The sequence below is a fragment of the Talpa europaea genome (assembly GCF_964194135.1).
Source record: "Talpa europaea genome assembly, chromosome: 1".
NCBI lineage: Eukaryota > Metazoa > Chordata > Mammalia > Eulipotyphla > Talpidae > Talpa > Talpa europaea.
The window spans coordinates 46,637,139-46,653,890 of record NC_140073.1 but is presented as its reverse complement, the minus strand read 5'-3'; the positions used below and the strand labels follow the sequence as shown (position 1 = coordinate 46,653,890).

At 41.9% G+C, this 16,752-nt stretch overlaps 1 protein-coding gene and 1 pseudogene across 2 annotated transcripts; both read left to right on the top strand.

Annotated features, from left to right (window-relative positions):
* Nucleotides 1-1,453: 1,453 nt before the first annotated feature.
* On the top strand, nucleotides 1,454-1,898 carry KCNE3 (potassium voltage-gated channel subfamily E regulatory subunit 3; the record flags this gene model as incomplete). The annotated part of the gene is made up of 1 exon (XM_084236234.1): nucleotides 1,454-1,898. The coding sequence occupies exon 1, from the start codon at nucleotides 1,587-1,589 to the stop codon at nucleotides 1,896-1,898; it is 312 nt and encodes a 103-aa protein (XP_084092360.1). The 5' UTR covers nucleotides 1,454-1,586.
* A 6,214-nt stretch (nucleotides 1,899-8,112) lies between these two features.
* Nucleotides 8,113-15,510, top strand: LOC311181100 (large ribosomal subunit protein eL31-like; annotated as a pseudogene). The gene is made up of 2 exons: nucleotides 8,113-8,204; nucleotides 15,140-15,510. The product of its transcript is annotated as a large ribosomal subunit protein eL31-like (transcript).
* Nucleotides 15,511-16,752: the final 1,242 nt, after the last annotated feature.

The window sequence follows — 16,752 nt, the reverse complement described above, 5'->3', positions numbered from 1 at the left end:
GTCCCTTGGCCACTGTATAGTTCCTGCGACTACAAACCCAGGCTGGTCTGACCCAGCTGCTTCAGGAAGAGGAAGGCAAGTTGGAAGACACTGTTGTCAGTGCCCACAGCAGGGCATTAACCCCTGGGACCTGGTCTCTACATCCACCCTGGTTCTGAAGTTTTTACTATGTCTGCTTCCTTCCTTTTCTGCCCCCTCCCCTGTTTTACATCTCTGGATTTTATCAGTTCCCGAAGTCAGTACCAAGACCCCAGATGTGTCCAGAGACATCCTGAACAGAAAAAGGGATTGAGGAGCCTTAGAGTACCCACAAGGATATTCTTGAAGCCAACACAGAACCAGGGATTTTCCAGTTTGGTGAGTTTTCTAGAGAGAGGTTGCCCTGCCTCTGCCTGGTTAGTTACAACCCCCTTGCAAGGATAACTAGGAAACCTGGTCACAGTGGCTGTCCTGGGAAAGAGCCCATTATAAACATGTATGTATACATGTACTGCTTCCCCCCCCCTTTTTTTTTTTACTGTGAGTGCATGTTTATTTCTCAAAAATGAAAAATACATTTTCATTTTAACAAAAGACATGTTTTCCATTAAAATGTTTTAAAAATTCTCTTTACCAAAATACAAATGTGTTCTCACACAAGTCTGCAAGGAGGTTAAAAACAAAAAAACAAAACAAATAAAAACAAAAATATGTAACATAAAATTTACCCTTTCAACCATTTCTAAATATACAGTTCGATGGGGTATATTCACATGTACACCAGCAGATGAAAAGGCAGGTTTATTTGAGGCACCCTTGTCTTTTCTTTCAGGGGCAAGTAAAGCTGTAAAGCACACTGAGTGCTCCTTTCATTCCCCACCCTAAGGCCCAACCCTGTTCTCTTCTCCAATATCTATAGTGGTTATCAACCTCCCCAGCCATGCCCTTTCAACAGAGTTACCCCCAAATAGCTGGGAATATCTAGAGCATTTGGGACAAAGGGTGCTGGAGATGTCAAACGATTCAGCCTCTTTCCTCCAGGTGAGGTACAGTCTAAGCCATCTTCAACATCGTCTAGATTGGTCACTGTGGAGTATATGTCTGCTAAGGGTGCTGCTGAAGGAGCAGCGAGCTGGCCACAAGAGTGGGACTTTATCTTGGCTCTACCTACATATTCTCTGGGATTATAAATAAACCACCTTATTCTGGACCTTAGGCTGTATAAAAGAGTTAGATTAAAATAATCCTTAAAGTCCTTTTAGCTTAAAGCTCAGTGATCTATAGAATGCAAAGAAATGGAGATTAATATAGATTATAATGATCAGGAAGGTTTTATTCACACGTATTTATTGAGTACCCATAGAGAGCTGTCATAAGTGCTTGTATACAGCAATGAGTAACAGCCTAGTTCTTCACTGAGTTTGCAGTCTAATGGAAGAGACAGACAAGTAAACACATAGTCAGGTTAAACTGTAGTATTTGGATTTTAGCTGGGGTCTGAAGGATTAGAGAGGGCATTCAAGCTTCAGGTAATAGAAGCCATCCCCTCTCTCTTTTCTGTCGCCACCAGAGGTCCTCTGATTCTCCCCCACCTAATCCCTGTTGCCATGGAGATCACCAATGGGACTGAGACCTGGTTTGAGAGCCTACACACTATGCTGAAGGCTCTAAATTCCACTCTTCACAGCAATTTACTCTGCCGTCCGGGGCTGGGACCAGGGCCAGACAACCTGACTGAGGATCGGCGGGCCAGCCTACCTGGCCGTAATGACAACTCCTACATGTACATTCTCTTCGTCATGTTCCTATTTGCTGCTACTGTGGGTAGCCTCATCCTGGGATACACCCGCTCCCGCAAAGTGGACAAGCGCAGTGACCCCTATCACGTGTACATCAAGAATCGAGTGTCTATGATCTGATGCTAAGGGCCCTGGGATGGCTGAAGATCAAGATGACCGAGAATTATCTTCTGGGGCCTCTCGGACTCAGTCATGAACCACAGGAGTCTCGGTTTTCCTATCTGTAAGATCAACAAGAAGCAGTGGTAAGGGGTCTTCACTGGGGTGGGGGCAGAAGGGCTGGAAGACCTGCGACTGATGGATAAGGATTTTTTCCAGCAAAGACAGATTTTATAGACAATGGGAGCTCCATGAACAAATATATAGAGGTAGTGAAAAATAACAACCAGCGGCTGATCAAGTGGCTAGATTATTTAGGCACTTGCGCAGAAAGAGAAGAAGTTATAGAAGAATGAAGTGAAATAGAAAGGTGCACCAAGGATTTCTTAAGTGTCATCTTCAGTGACCATGAGAAGCAGCAATGATTATCCCATATCACAGATAGGAAATCTGAGCAATGTCACTCACATTTGTTCACATTTTATGTTTTCCAACACATTTGTTATTTTACAACCTGTGAGAGGATCAGGACAAGTGCCATCTGGGCCAAAGCAGTGCCACAACTAAAATCCAGGAAGTCTGGTCTTCTTGCCTAGTGCTTTACGAAAGTCTTTGCCCCACAGGCGTGCTCCACAGCCCCAGTCATGGCCACTTCACCTCTAACGCAGCCTCTTCCATTTTGATCGAGTCCTATGAGAAATGTTCTGATACCAAATTGAAATCAGCATCAAGAAGATCATTATCACATACATCTCAAAAATGATTCTATTGAAAGAAACAGCATGTTTCTGAACCTGGTTCAATGGAAAGAGAACTAATGAGGTATATGGCACTAGCTGGTCACTTCTCTGAGCCCTTCCCCTCTTCAGCATAATGAAATAGACCAAGAGTCCCAAAGGGCTCTACCACTTCTGACATTCTAGGCTTCACCTGCACTAGGTTGTACATATAAACTTGCTGTGTTTTTACAGGTCAAAAACAGTTGATGAGCAGTAGTTTCATATGGTTCATTCTAATATATGCAGCGTGGCGGAATACTTCACAAGCTACAAATCTCAGGTTGGACCCTCCCACTGTTCTGTTTGATTTCTTTTTAAGGGGTCTCCATGGCAACTCCAGAAGGCCCTACTGGAACAAACATACTTGTGTATAGCAAAGAATATTTGATAGCAATTATCTCTAAGGAGAAGGATTATGGGTGATATGCCTTTCCTACTTTAAAAATTTATGTAATATTTGATTTATTTGAACATGAGTATATTACTTGTATAATAAGGGAGGGAGGAGGAAATGATTTCCACGTTGAAAAAATAAAAAGAAATGCCTATGTGTTACTTGAATGGAAGATCACAGAATATGTTACCCTCATGAGCAATTAGTTATTTGACTCCCTGCATGCTCAGGCCTTTCTGTATCTCTTCTTGAGGGAGAAGGTATTGACCTGCTTAAGAAGATGTGACATGGCGAGACAACAGACTCAGATTTCTACAGCAGGAAGGGACTTTAGAGACCACGCAGTCCAAATTGCAAAATAAAATATGAAATTAAGGTAACTATGAATTGTCAGGTGATGGATGCTCTCAGGATTTTGAGAAATGAGATTGAGTGGATATAGAAGAGAAAGGTGAAATTTGAACTGGGCTTTGAAAGACAGGACATACCTAAGTTGAGAGACAAGATATATCTAAACCCAGGGACGCCTGGGAGCATAACTGTGGCAAGATCACCCTCCTGAAGACAGAAGGTCATCTGAGGGATGGAGCAGGAAGCAGCCCGGGTATGGCTTCCCTGGGACTTCAGTGTCCCCATTTATGGAGGAGGTTCCTTTTATGCAGGTTTTAATAATAAAATAATATAAATTCTTTTGCTTCAAGTTACAGAACCCAATGTATATTGGTAAAAGCACGAAATGGGATGTATTAAGAGGAGTATGGAGTAGTAACAAGTTCAAAAAGGGAACTACAGACACTATGGCAGCTTCAGGGATCTCAGGGCAAAGAACTACTTATTTGTCTGAATTCACAAAGTAGGAGCTTAACATACTTCATTACACACACCCAGGGTTGAACTAAATAAAATTCTAGGATTTTAAGATGATATAATTTAAATATTCCATGTTGCAGTAACCCCCTCTTCCTCCCCTTAGTGCTCTACTCCAACCCCAATTGTCTAGAAGTCTCCCACTACCTCCCTGCACACATTGGAACTTTTTGTCTGTGCTAGTTCTGCCCCCTGCTGGCCAGATCCCACACATCGCCCTGAGCACTCAAAGCAAAACTTCAATGATCACTCATTCAACAAATTAAACAAAAACCTACTACATGGCAAGTAGTCATCTAAGCACACATGGTTACATAAGTAAACCAAAAGCATAGAAGAAATTCCTGCCCTAATACTTAAGAGAATTTATCACATGTCAAGCAGTAATCTAATGTTTCATATACTTTAAGTCATTTAGTTTTTATAACCCCCACTACAACCTTATTTGGTAGGTACTCCTTACAATTACTTCAACAGAGCCCACCTATTGTTCATCTAGTCTCTGAAGCACCCCCTCAATCTTATTTCAGAACGGTGGCACACCCAACACAGGGCTTGGATCTGAGCACTCCCCAGAAATGAATGAGAGAGCGATTTGGGAAAATGATGAGAGCACATCAACACCAATAGACTGAAGCTGGGTTTCCTAGTAGCAGAGTCCAAGATAGGCATTTACTGAGGGAGCACCTTCACTCCAGGGAAACCTGTGAGAGCAAGAGTGAAGTAGAGAGGCAAGGGAAAGAACCAAACAAGGTGTGAATCAGGTCATGTCTAGGCTGCACTTGACCTGCAGGGAACTGCTATGCACAGATAGGACATAAACTGCAAAGCAGAATTACACTCCCTTTTTTTTTTTAATTTTTTTTTAATAGAGGCATGTTTTTATTTATTTATTTCTTTATTTATTTAGTTTGTTTGTTTATACATGCACTGGGCACAGTCAGAAGCGCGGGAGGGTGAGAGAATTCACCAGAGCCAGAGCGGGGAGCAGAGCAGGCAGAAGGACCGAAGTACACTGCTGAGGGGAGCAGCGGGCGGCAGGAGAGGTCTGCGCGCCATGTGGGACCCTCCTCCGGTGGCCGGGGAGCAGCCGGGGATCGAACCGGCGCCGCAGAGGCCGCGGGCAGCTCCCTTGAGGCAAGGGGCCAAGCCTTTTAGGCCCTCATATCAATCAGTCATTGGTTGTGGGTCATCCTGATGGGGGGAGGGCAGGGGAACAAGAGGCGGTTCCCATCAGCTAAGGTACTTCTCCAGAGAAGGGGGACAGTGGGGGCTGTGGGCTGCAGCAGTAGAAGAAAACTGCACAAGGAAGTTGTCCTGTTTGGAAATTAGCAAGAGCCTGGTCCCTCAGGAAGGTTCAGGAGCTCAATTATCACCACAGAATTGACCCCACTTTTCGTGGCTATCCTTCTCTAGTCTGTGTTAGTTGTCATGGGCTGCTGGCTGCCAGAGGGGCACATGAGCTCCAGGGGTGCTCACATTTTGGGTGAGGCCAAATCTCTGAAGAAGGGAGCAGTTCTGAGTAGCCAACACTCCCTGCATCTGGGGAAAGGGGCTTGTGAGGGGCCTGGTCAGCCTTCACTACAGTTGTGGTGTTGGGGAGATGGGAGCAGAAGCAGAGTGCCATGTCTTGGGAGCGCCTTCTAGCTTAAGAGACAAGAAGCACACCCCCCCCAAAAAAAAAAAATAAAACAAGAAAACACCAAGTGGAACCAAATAGGAAACAATATAGTTAATATAGTTAAGTAACAGAAAACACGGGGAACAGATATTAAATGTGATAGTGAAAATGAGGGGGGAAAAGTATTAGTGGATATTTTCTGGATATTTGGGCTTGTATATGAAGAACTGTTGAGGCCAATGCGATACAATCCAAGGTGGTCCCAAATAGGTGGACAGCTCAGCTTCGTCATTCGGGGACTTAGGATAATCACTACCCTCCTCAACACGCTTTCCAAGTTCGCTTTGGTGGAAGCATTTCTAGTTAGTGAGGAGAAAGAATAGAAGTCCAGGACCAGAGATTTAGTCTTACAAAAACAAGGCAAAAGCTACTCAAATCCATTGGTGAGGGTGACATGGCCGCAACCGGCTATAAGGGGAACCAGCAAACAAGGTTGCTGTCTGGGCACTCATGTCCCAGCCTAACCTTTACTACTATGGAAGAAAGGATGGGTTTTGGTGGACAACAAGTGTCTCCTCCCTACCCTCCTCATTTTTTATTTTTTTTAAAGATTTATTTATTTATTTATTTATACAAGCACTGGGTACAGTCAGAAGCGCGGGAAGGTGAGAGAATTCACCAGAGCCAGAGCGGGGAGCAGAGCAGGCAGAAGGACCAAAGCACACTGCTGAGGGGAGCAGCGGGCGGCAGGAGAGGTCTGCGCACCATGCAGGACCCTCCGCCAGTGGCCGGGGAGCAGCCGGGGATCGAACCGGCGCTGCAGAGGCTGCGCACAGCTTCGCAGCCCAGTGCTCAACCGCTGCGCCACGGGGTAGGCCCCCCTCCTCATTTTTTCTCCAGGATTGCTCATGATCAAGAAGTTTACAACCCTGCCAAGAAGGAAGATGTGCTGCTACTCTGATTCCTTTACTGTTTTCAGGGGAGGGGGAGTCTAGTGGGTATAACTAAGACAGTCCTGGGGGTGTGAAGCTTGCTTACTTTTTTCTAGTATCATAAGAATGGCAATAATCAAGATAAAGGCGTAGGCATATGAGAAATAGACAAAGCAAGGCTTTTAGCCTGTGTTGTACAAGACAAAGAATCTAAAAACAAGAACATGACCTGCCTGGATGAAATCAGAGAACCCATTAGGGGCAGTAGTTATACTGACAGAGAATGAGTTTCTGGGTACAGGAGAATCAACTAGTGAACAGGGAAGAAAAACTTAATATCTGATGAAAAACCAGTCTCTGCCAGGTACTGTGCAGGGTAATTTGCAATATTACCTTACTCATCTCTTTAAAAGTTCTTGAAGTAATTTTTTAAATCCCTATTTGATAGGTGAGGAAACAGAAGCAGAGGGAAACATTCATTTAATTAATGCTTGGAGCATCTAGATTTTAACAGACTTGCCTGAATTCAAAGCCTATGACCACTCCACTATAGCCAGTTCCTTTGAGAGTCACGTTAGATCCTTTCTTGAGACTCAACCCACTCAATCTCTCTCCCAGCAAAGTTTGTAGCTGACCTCTGTTCCTCTTCAGGGATCAAGTAGAGCCGTCATAATCTTGCTCCTTCTACCCCCCAAAAGATGCTCAAAGATATGAAGGACTTGGTCACAATGCTTGTGGGAATAAAAGCACTGGGACATCTCTTAATTGAGAATCCTTGAGTTCTTACAGCACTGACTCTCCACTGGGAACAAGGGAGCAGAGAAGCCTGCCACAGAATCTGCTGGAAGATAAGGAGGGCTTAGTCTTTAAACTTTGAAGCATTGGTGCATCTTCCTCAGATGGGGGGATTATTTAAATTCACCTCATAAGAGGTCTGTGGGACAGCTATAGGCTTATAATTCACCTTGGTTTATCATTCATTCATTTATGTATTCCACAAATATTTATTAAGTATCTAGATGTAGACAGTGTGTTTGGCACAAAGACATCAGCAAACAAGGTAGACAAGGTCCCTGCTTTCATGGGATAAGGATTAGCTCCTTTTCTGGCAGGAGCTCATTCACTTCAGTTTTCCTACCTATTAAAAATTTTCAGTCCTATAAAGCTTTAATTCAAACCCTTCTCTCTCCCCCTCTGCCAGAGTGAGGGATCTCCAACACCCCTCTACATAGATTGAGATTTGCTGCCTGCTTATAATTCTGTGGTAATTTTAATCCATTGTACTTTCTTGACGTGTCTTTCTCTCTTCCCAGAAACAATGCAAGGGGTGCAGAAAGATGCCACATATAAGGTACCTCTGTGTCCCCACATCACCTAGGATAAGGCTTGGCACAAAGTGGATGCTCAATATATATCAGTGGCATGAATCAGCATTATCATGAGTATTGTTTTACATAATCTCACATGAGTATGGTGCTCCCAATTTGTCGAAGTATTCCCATTTCATTTGGTTTAGGACTTGGTCCAGTGGATTCAATAAGTGAATGTGAAAGCACTTTATAAAATACAAATGGAAAAAGGATTGTTATTGAACTCTGGCTAGCCCTGAGGTCAAGATAATTTAGCTGACACATTTAAGATCATGCAGCAGGAGTCTGTGCTAGAATCTTTGTCTTCTGATTTATATTTCTGGAATTTCCCTCCCAGCATCATGGAGGAAATGACAAAAGAGAGGTATATACAAAGTGATCTGGGAGCCCATGAATGTGATTACAAACTCCCAGGAGTAGAGACAGGGGTTTCTTCCTAGATCTTCGGGACCCATCACTTAGCTGCTGGTAATGTTGGCTGCTGACAGCTCACAGCTTCATCCCTCACTGCACATTATCCTGGGCCACCAGGCACTATTTCACCGAAGATAATAACCCTCCTGGGGCACCACTCACAACTAATGAAAGACTGGAGCAGCTATTCAAAGGTCTGGCTCATTGCATCAATTTGGCATAATTCAGAGAGGCCATCTGAGCTCTAAAACTTCCCATAGAATCAGCTAAGGCTTCAGTTGCAAGCACACATTGAATTAGCTTCTCCCTCTCTCCACTCCTGCTTCTTCTCCTTCTTACAAGTATATTGCCCAAGAGCACTCCCCTAAAAACCTGCATGTAACTCCATGCAGTCTGTTTCCCAAAAAATCGAGAGTGGTGCCCTAGCACTAAGCCTGTTCCAAAGCAGGTGTTAATACTGACAGGAGAATGGCATCACAGTATAGATGGAGGTAGTTAACAGATCTAGCAAACCAAAAAGAAGACAAGGAACTAATGGAAAATGGAAGTGTAGAAAACAGCCAGTCATGCTCACGCAATAAGAACTGTCCACTAGAGGGCCCAGCATTACAAGTCTATGAACTGCTGCTACACAGAATTTTGCCCTTGACCTATCAGCCAACCCACTAGGGAGAAAAATTGTTGGCCATTCCGTCTTACCTAGTTCATGAACACTGGGGTCCTACACGCTTCAATACCTTCTCATCAAGCCCTCTGTGATAATACATATAAAATCATTTTCATAAATCAAAGCTTCCAAAGACTGTTTTCCCCCCATCTACTGCTCTCACTGTTCCCAAGGAGTTCTGAAAAGCAGAAATGTGAAATTTCAGAGTTGGTTGTGACAATTCTCACATAGAAATGTAGACAATCAGGAGACTCCCTGGTGGCACAAGGGGTTAATATGCCACACTATGAAGCTATCCACAGCCACTAAAGCATGAATTCAATCCCCAGCCAGGGAGGTGACACACATGGCGCAGCAGACCTCTCCTGACTCGCCCGCTGCTCCCCTCAGCAGTGTATTTCAGTCAATCCTCCTGTTCTGCTCCCCACTCTGTCTCTGGTGAATCCTCTCACTCCCGCCCTCCCCCCATCTCTGGCCTGCACCCCAGCTTTTGTAAATAAATGAATCTTAAAAAAAAGAAAAAAAGAAATGGAGAAAATCAGCAACACAATCTGTATAAACCTGTCACTTTCCCCATACATGCCTCAACATCCTAAGTTTGCAATAAAGATAAGAGTAAGATGGCAGAAGAGTGATGATTCCAGGCTTACCTCCTCCACATATTTATAACCAAATTATATGGAAATAAAGACCACAGTCCCTGAGGACTACCAGATGACCATCACATGCATTAAGGAGGACTATGCAATAGAGAAGGTTGGAAAAGCTGAAATTAAATTGTGGCCAGCACAACCCAAGGTGGGGGGGCAGCTGCAATACAGAAGCTTTCTGTTGTTGAGTAAAGGGCTTATGCCTATATCCAGGATTTCAGAACCTGAAGACTGCCTGGAGAGGGAGGGCATAGTGTGCAGCACAGAGGATCTACCTCTAGAGAACTAAAGGAGTAGGGGAGCACAGTTCTGCAAAAGAATGCCAGAGTAGCAGATTGATGCTTGCAAAGGAACACATTATACTTTTGGATAGCAACGAGGCACCCAAAACTATAAAGTGAAATACCCCACTCCATGCAACAGGGGAGCTTGAGAATAGTAGACAGTCTAGGTATCTGTGTAAGGTGATGATTGTTGGCTTAAATTTAGGGTTCCCACACATAAATAGGTGGTACCTGCAGCAGTGGGGAAGATTAGATTGGCTCACTTGTGCCTCTACACAAAAGAGGCTCTTCCCTTTAGCTGGCAGTGGCTTTATGCAAAACAGCTGCCTCACCACCACCAAGGGTGAAAACTTAGAATAGCAACTATACATGTTGAATACTGCCATTAACCAGAGATTCTGTCCCAACCGTAGACCTCTCCTGGTAAAACAACTATTAAAGAAGGATTGAGAAAGATCTTTAGGAAAGGTATTCTTTTGTGGAAGGTGCATGTGACCTTGAGAAAGACACACCCCCTCACCAGGACTGTAACCTGTTCACAGTGTGAATCAGCAGTTTTCTGTTGTGCTCCTGCCTACACCCCAAGAGGAAAAAATACTTCTGCTAACAGAACCCACATAACCAGAGCTAAACCACAGCTGAGAGATTGAAGCTAGCCCAAGATTATTTGAGGTGCTTTGCCTGATGAATTAACCTAGGGGAAAGAGTCCCTGAAGCTCTCCCCCGACACCCAACTTAGGCAGATGCAGCACCGTAGAAAGCCTGAACTCAAGGTATTCACTAGCAGATACTGATACCCCGATGCCCTGGCTCCTATTTCCTGGCAAGACTAAAGCTCTGGTCATCTAAACAGATGCAGAGGTGTCACTATATGAAACATTAGGATCCCAGATAGAGAGCCTAGGATTATATGCTGCCTCCTGTAAACATAAGGCCAATTCACCAAAACAAGGAAAGAAAGCTCTTTATCTCAACCTATAGAAAATGAAAAGAAAAAGACAGTGAGACATACTCAAGTGATGGAACAACAACAAAAAACCCAAGAGCAGTCTGAATCCAGCAGAACTGCATGATTTGCCTGCTGAGGAGTTCAGTCATAACAATGCTTGTCAAAATAAGGAAAACAATGGATGAGCAAAAGCAGAAATACAAGGATAGCAAAAATATGAGAATGTTTCTAACAGAATTAAGACTTAAAGAACACTATAACTAAACTAAAAAAATTGATAGGGGGCCTCAAAAGCAGACAAACAGAAGTAACTAACAGAATCTGCAAGCTTGAATGCACAGTGTTGAAAAACACTGTTTAGCAAAGAGGAAAAAAAAGAGAACAATGTCAAAGCTCTTTGAGACGATTTAAGGAGAAATATCTAATCATGGGGATCCCAGGAGATGAGAGATATGGAAATTTTATTAAAAGAAATGTTAGCTGAGCAGCTCCCTAATCTGGGAAATAAACCAGATTTCTGATACAAAGGGTGTAAAGAGTCCCAAACAAAGCAAATTCAAACACATCCAAAGCATTTTATAATCAAACTGCTAAGAACTAATGACAAGGAAAAGATAATAAAGCATGCAGAGAAAGAATTGCATATATAGGAATATTTATTAGATTACTTACAGACTCTTCAATGGAAACCTTGCAGGCAAAAAGGAAATGGAAGGAAATATTTAAAACCTGCAAAGAAAAGGACTTCCAACCTTGAATAGTTTATCCAGTTAGACTGTCATCAAGACTAGAGTGGGGCGGGGGGCCTCCCCGGTGGCACAGTGGATTGAGCGTGGGGCTGTGAAGCTGTCCGCAGCCTCTGCAGCACTGGTTCAATTCCCAGCCGGCCAGGAAGATACCCACATGGCACGGCAGACCTCTCCTGTCTCGCCCGCTGCTCCCCTGAGCAGTGCTTTTGGTCTGTCTGCCTGTTCTGCCCCTTGCTCCGTCTCTGGTGAATCCTGTCCCCGCCCCCCGCATCTCTGGCCTGTACTCCAGCTCTTGTATAAATAAATAAATCTTTTAAAAAAAAATGACTGGAGCAGGGGTAAGGAGTTTCACAGAAAAATAAAAAATTAAAAGAATATATCACCACATGAGCTAGCCTTTAAATAAAAAAAAAATACTACAGGGACTAGTATAAAATAACAGTAAGCTTTCATCTTGACTTAAGAGACACCAAAAGCATGCAAAATGAAGGAGGAGAAGACTAAAAATGAGGCCATAAGAATGAGTTTGAGATGAAACACCTCAATATGTCACAAGTATAGGCTATCTCTTATGAATCTCTTATGAACTCAAAACAAAAATCTATACAAATAACATGTAAGACAATGGAAACCCAAACAAAACATAGCAAGTGTCAAAAAATAAAAAAAGGAAACTATAAAAAACAAAATTTAACAAAATTGCAGTAAGTATAATTCAATAATCACCTTAAATGTAAATGGTTTGAATCCACCAATTAAAAGGTGACAAGGAAAATATAGGTTTGTTGTTTACAGGAAACTCATTCCTACTAAAGATAAGCACAAGGTTAAACTTAAATGCTTGAAGACAATCCTACCAGCAAATGGTAATCAAAAAAAGGGCAAGAACAGTGACATATAGATTTTTTTTATATACTTTTCTTGATTTTTGGTGTGGCAGATGGATTTTTATTATATCTTGGATGTCTTGTCTGTCCAAGAGACTTTGGGTTTTTTTGGCACTACTTAAACTTTTCTTTTTATTTATTTATTTATTTATTTATTTATTTATTTTTTATAAATTTTATTGTTATATTCCCCATACAATTGCAGCCCCCCCCATTCTGACCCCAATCCCTCCCCTCCCGCCCCCGCCCCCCTAAAAGTGTCTCTGGTTCATAGTTTTTTGTTGATTTTGATTTTCACTTTCTTATATTCATTTTCCTGGTCCCTTATTTAAGTTTTCTAGATTCCTGCTATGAGTGAGACCATCCGGTATTTTTCTTTTTCTTTATGGCTTATTTCGCTGAGCATGATCCCTTCCAGCGCCATCCATGTTGCTGCAAATTGCATGTGTTTATCTTTTTTGAATGCTGAGTAATATTCCATGGTATATATGTACCACATCTTCTTGATCCAGTCATCTATTTTTGGGCATTTGGGTTGTTTCCAAAGCTTAGCTATTGTAAACAGTGCTGCTATAAACATAGGGGTGCAGGTGTTCTTTGGAATTGATGTTTCTGTGTCCTTTGGGTAAATACCTAGGAGTGGGATTGCTGGATCATATGGAAGCTCTATGTTTAGTAGGTCCAGAAATCTCCACACAGCTTTCCACAGTGGTTGGACCAGTTTGCACTCCCACCAATAGTGCAGAAGAGTTCCTTTTTCTCCACACCCTCGCCAACATTTGTTGTTGCTAGTTTTTTTAATATGTGCCATTCTCACTGGTGTAAGATGGTATCTCATGGTAGTTTTGATTTGCATTTCCCTGATGACAAGTGATGTTGAACATTTTTTCATATGCCTGTTGGCCATTTGCATTTCCTCTTCAGAGAAGTTTCTTTTTAGCTCTTCTGCCCATTTTTTGACTGGATTATTTTCTTTGTTGTTGTTGAGTCTCATCAGCTCTTTGCAGATTTTTGTGATCAGTCCTTTATCATTAGTGTTGGGTGCAAAAATGTTCTCCCAGTCGGTGGGGTTTCTCTTTGTTTTTGTTATTGTCTCTTTTGCTGTGCAAAAGCTCTTTAATTTGATGTAGTCCCAGCTGTTTATCTTTGCCTTCACTATCACTGCTTTGGGTGATGTGTCTGTAAAGATGTCTTTGATGTGCAAATCACGTAGTGTTTTGCCTATATTTCCTTCTATATATTTTATGGTTTCAGGTCTTATGTCTAGTTCTTTAATCCATTTTGAGTTGATTTTTGTGTATGGTGTGAGGTAGTGGTCAAGCTTCATTCTTTTGCATGTAGCGACCCAGTTTTCCCAGCACCATTTATTGAACAAACTTTCTTTGGTCCAATGCATATTCTTTGCTCCTTTGTCAAAGATTAGTTGACCATAAATCTGTGGATTTATTTCTGGATTTTCTATTCGATTCCATTGGTCTGTATGTCTGAAGAACAGTGACATATAGATTAAGTAGATTTTCATTCAAAAAAGGTCATTAAGAGCTGGAGATAAACATTACACAATGATTAAGGGACTAATACAAGAAGAAGATATAATACTTATTTATATATTCATCAGATGATGGAGCATCAAGATATATAAAGCAATAAAACAATTACTAATAGAATTAAAGAGTTATCAACAGCAGTACAATATTTTTAAAGGGTTTTAATATTACACTTATGACCACAGACAGATCAACAGGACAGAGACCAAATAAGAAAACAATAGCCCTAAATGATGAGGTAGATCAAGTAGGCTTCATAGATACATTATAGAACTATAAAACATTCCGCCCCAGAGCAGCAGTGTACACATTTTTCACAAGTGCACATGGAACATTCCCAAGAATAGATCAAATGTTGTGACACAAGTTAAGTGTCAATAAACTTAGGAAGACTGAAATCATACCAAACATTCTTTCTGGTCATAATACCATAAAACTTCAAATTGGAGATTAAACAACCTGCTGCTCAATACCACTGAACTAGAGAAATTAATAACTATCTGAAATTACTAAATTAATTATTAAACTGATAAATTAATAAATATATGAAATTAATGCATGCCTGACATTAATGAAAATGAAGACACAAGCTACAAGAATTTATGGGATGCAGCAAAAGTGGTATTAAGAAGGAAGTTAAATGCAATACAGGCCAACAGTAATAAGCAAGAAAACTCCAAAATAAACAACTTAACAGAATACCTAAGCTACTTGAAAAAGAAGAACAAACAGAATCAAGTTACTGAAAGGAAAGAAATAACAAAAATTAGAGTGGAAATAAATAGAAATCAAAAGGATGTACTGAAGATCAAAGAGATTAAGAGTTAGATCTTTGAGAAGATTAAAAAAATGGATAAATCTTTAACTAGGCTATTAAAGAGAGAAAACTTTAATGAATAGAATTAGAAATGGAAGAGGAAAAATCACTACAGATACCATCGAAATACAAAGGCCCTTAAGAGAATACTGTGAGACAGTATAGGCCTATACATCTGATAATCTTGAAGAAATGGATAATTTTTTTAGAACAATACAATTTTATCAAGATTGAATCAGGATGAAACATAAAACTTGAACAGACTGATCACGATATCGAAAGCAAAAGAGTAATCAAGACTCTTCCCCCAGCTTTTCAACGTTCTGGCCCGGCAGGAAGGCTCCCGCAAATAAGGGTGGCGAGAAGGGCCGTTCTGCCATCAAGGAGGTAGTTACCAGAGAAGACATTCTCAACAGTCACAAGCGCATCCATGGAATTGGCTTCAAGAAGCGTGCCCCAGAGCACTCCAAGGGATCCGGAAATTCGCAATGAAGGAAATGGGCAGTCCGCATGTGCGCCTGGACACCAGGCTCAGCAAAGCTGTCTGGGCCAAGGGAAGAAGGACTGTCCCCTATCTTATCCGTGTAGGGTTGTCCAGGAAACGTAATGAGGATGAAGATTTACCAACAAGCTGTATACACTGGTTACCTATGTGTTTGTCACAACTCTCAAAAATCTACAGACAGTCAATGTGGATGAAAACTAATCACTGATTAGCAAATAAAGTTACAGGGCCTCCCTGGTGGTGCAGGGGGTTGAGCAGGATACTCCCCACAGCAGTGTATTTCTGCCTGTTCTGTTTCCCACTCTGTCTCTGGTAAATCCTCTTGCCACATGCGCCTCTGACCTATACTCCAGTTATATAAAGAATTTATTCTTGCAAAGTTAAAAAAAAAAAAAAAGGAGAATCTTCCCCCTCAAACCCTAGGATCAGATGATTTTCCAAGAGAATTTTACCAAACCTTTCAAGAACTTATAAAGGTTTATTTAAATTATTCCCAACAATCCAAGAAGAGGGAATACTTCCTAATGCATTCTATGATGTCAAATTACCCTAATGCCAAAACCAGATAAGGACTCACAATGACATCAATGATAGAAATGTCTTTGGGGATTCAACCCCTCTGGTAAGGGAAATAAAAGCAAAATAAACAGTTGGGACTAACTCAAATTAAAAAGTTCTACACAGCAAAAGAAAATATTAGTAAATTAAAAAGACATCCACCAAATGGGAGAAGATATTCAAGCACCACACAACCAACAAGAAGTTAGTATTGAAGGTTTACAAAGATCTTGTCCATAAAACATAGCAACATAAAAACCAAGCATCCCAATTAAAAAACGAGCAGCGGATCTGAATAGACATTTTTCCAAAGAAGATATACAAAAGCCCAACAGATACATGAAAAAATGCTTATCACACTACTAATAAGGGAAATGTAAATCAAAACCACAAGATACCATCTCATACTGTTGTAGAGCAACCCCGATACAAAACGGGGTGCCTGACTGTGGGTCCTCACCCGCGCGCTTAAAAGGACTTATCAATGTCTACTGCAGGCACACGTGAAAGGTTAATAAAAGGTTTATTTACAAGGGAAGGGGAAATGAGGAAATGTACAGCTCTGGGAGAAAAGTGGGAGACAAAGTTTTAAATGAGTCCTACCCGATCCGCCGATCAGGAATCCCAAAATGGCGCTCTCAGAGTTGGCCGCCTGCCAGGAGCTGTGAAGCCAGGAGACGAGCGATCGCGAGCCAGAGCGCCCAAGGCCCACGTGTTTGTTTTTTATATCCAACCTGGCTGCCCAACTCCACCCTCAGGTCCCAGCCACCCTCCCTTGGTGGTGATGGGATTTGTCTTTCCCAGAGTCTTGATGGCTTTATTCTGGAGTGGGGGTGGAGTCCACAAAGCCTGTATGGGATTAACTCAGGACATCACTTCCCCCTA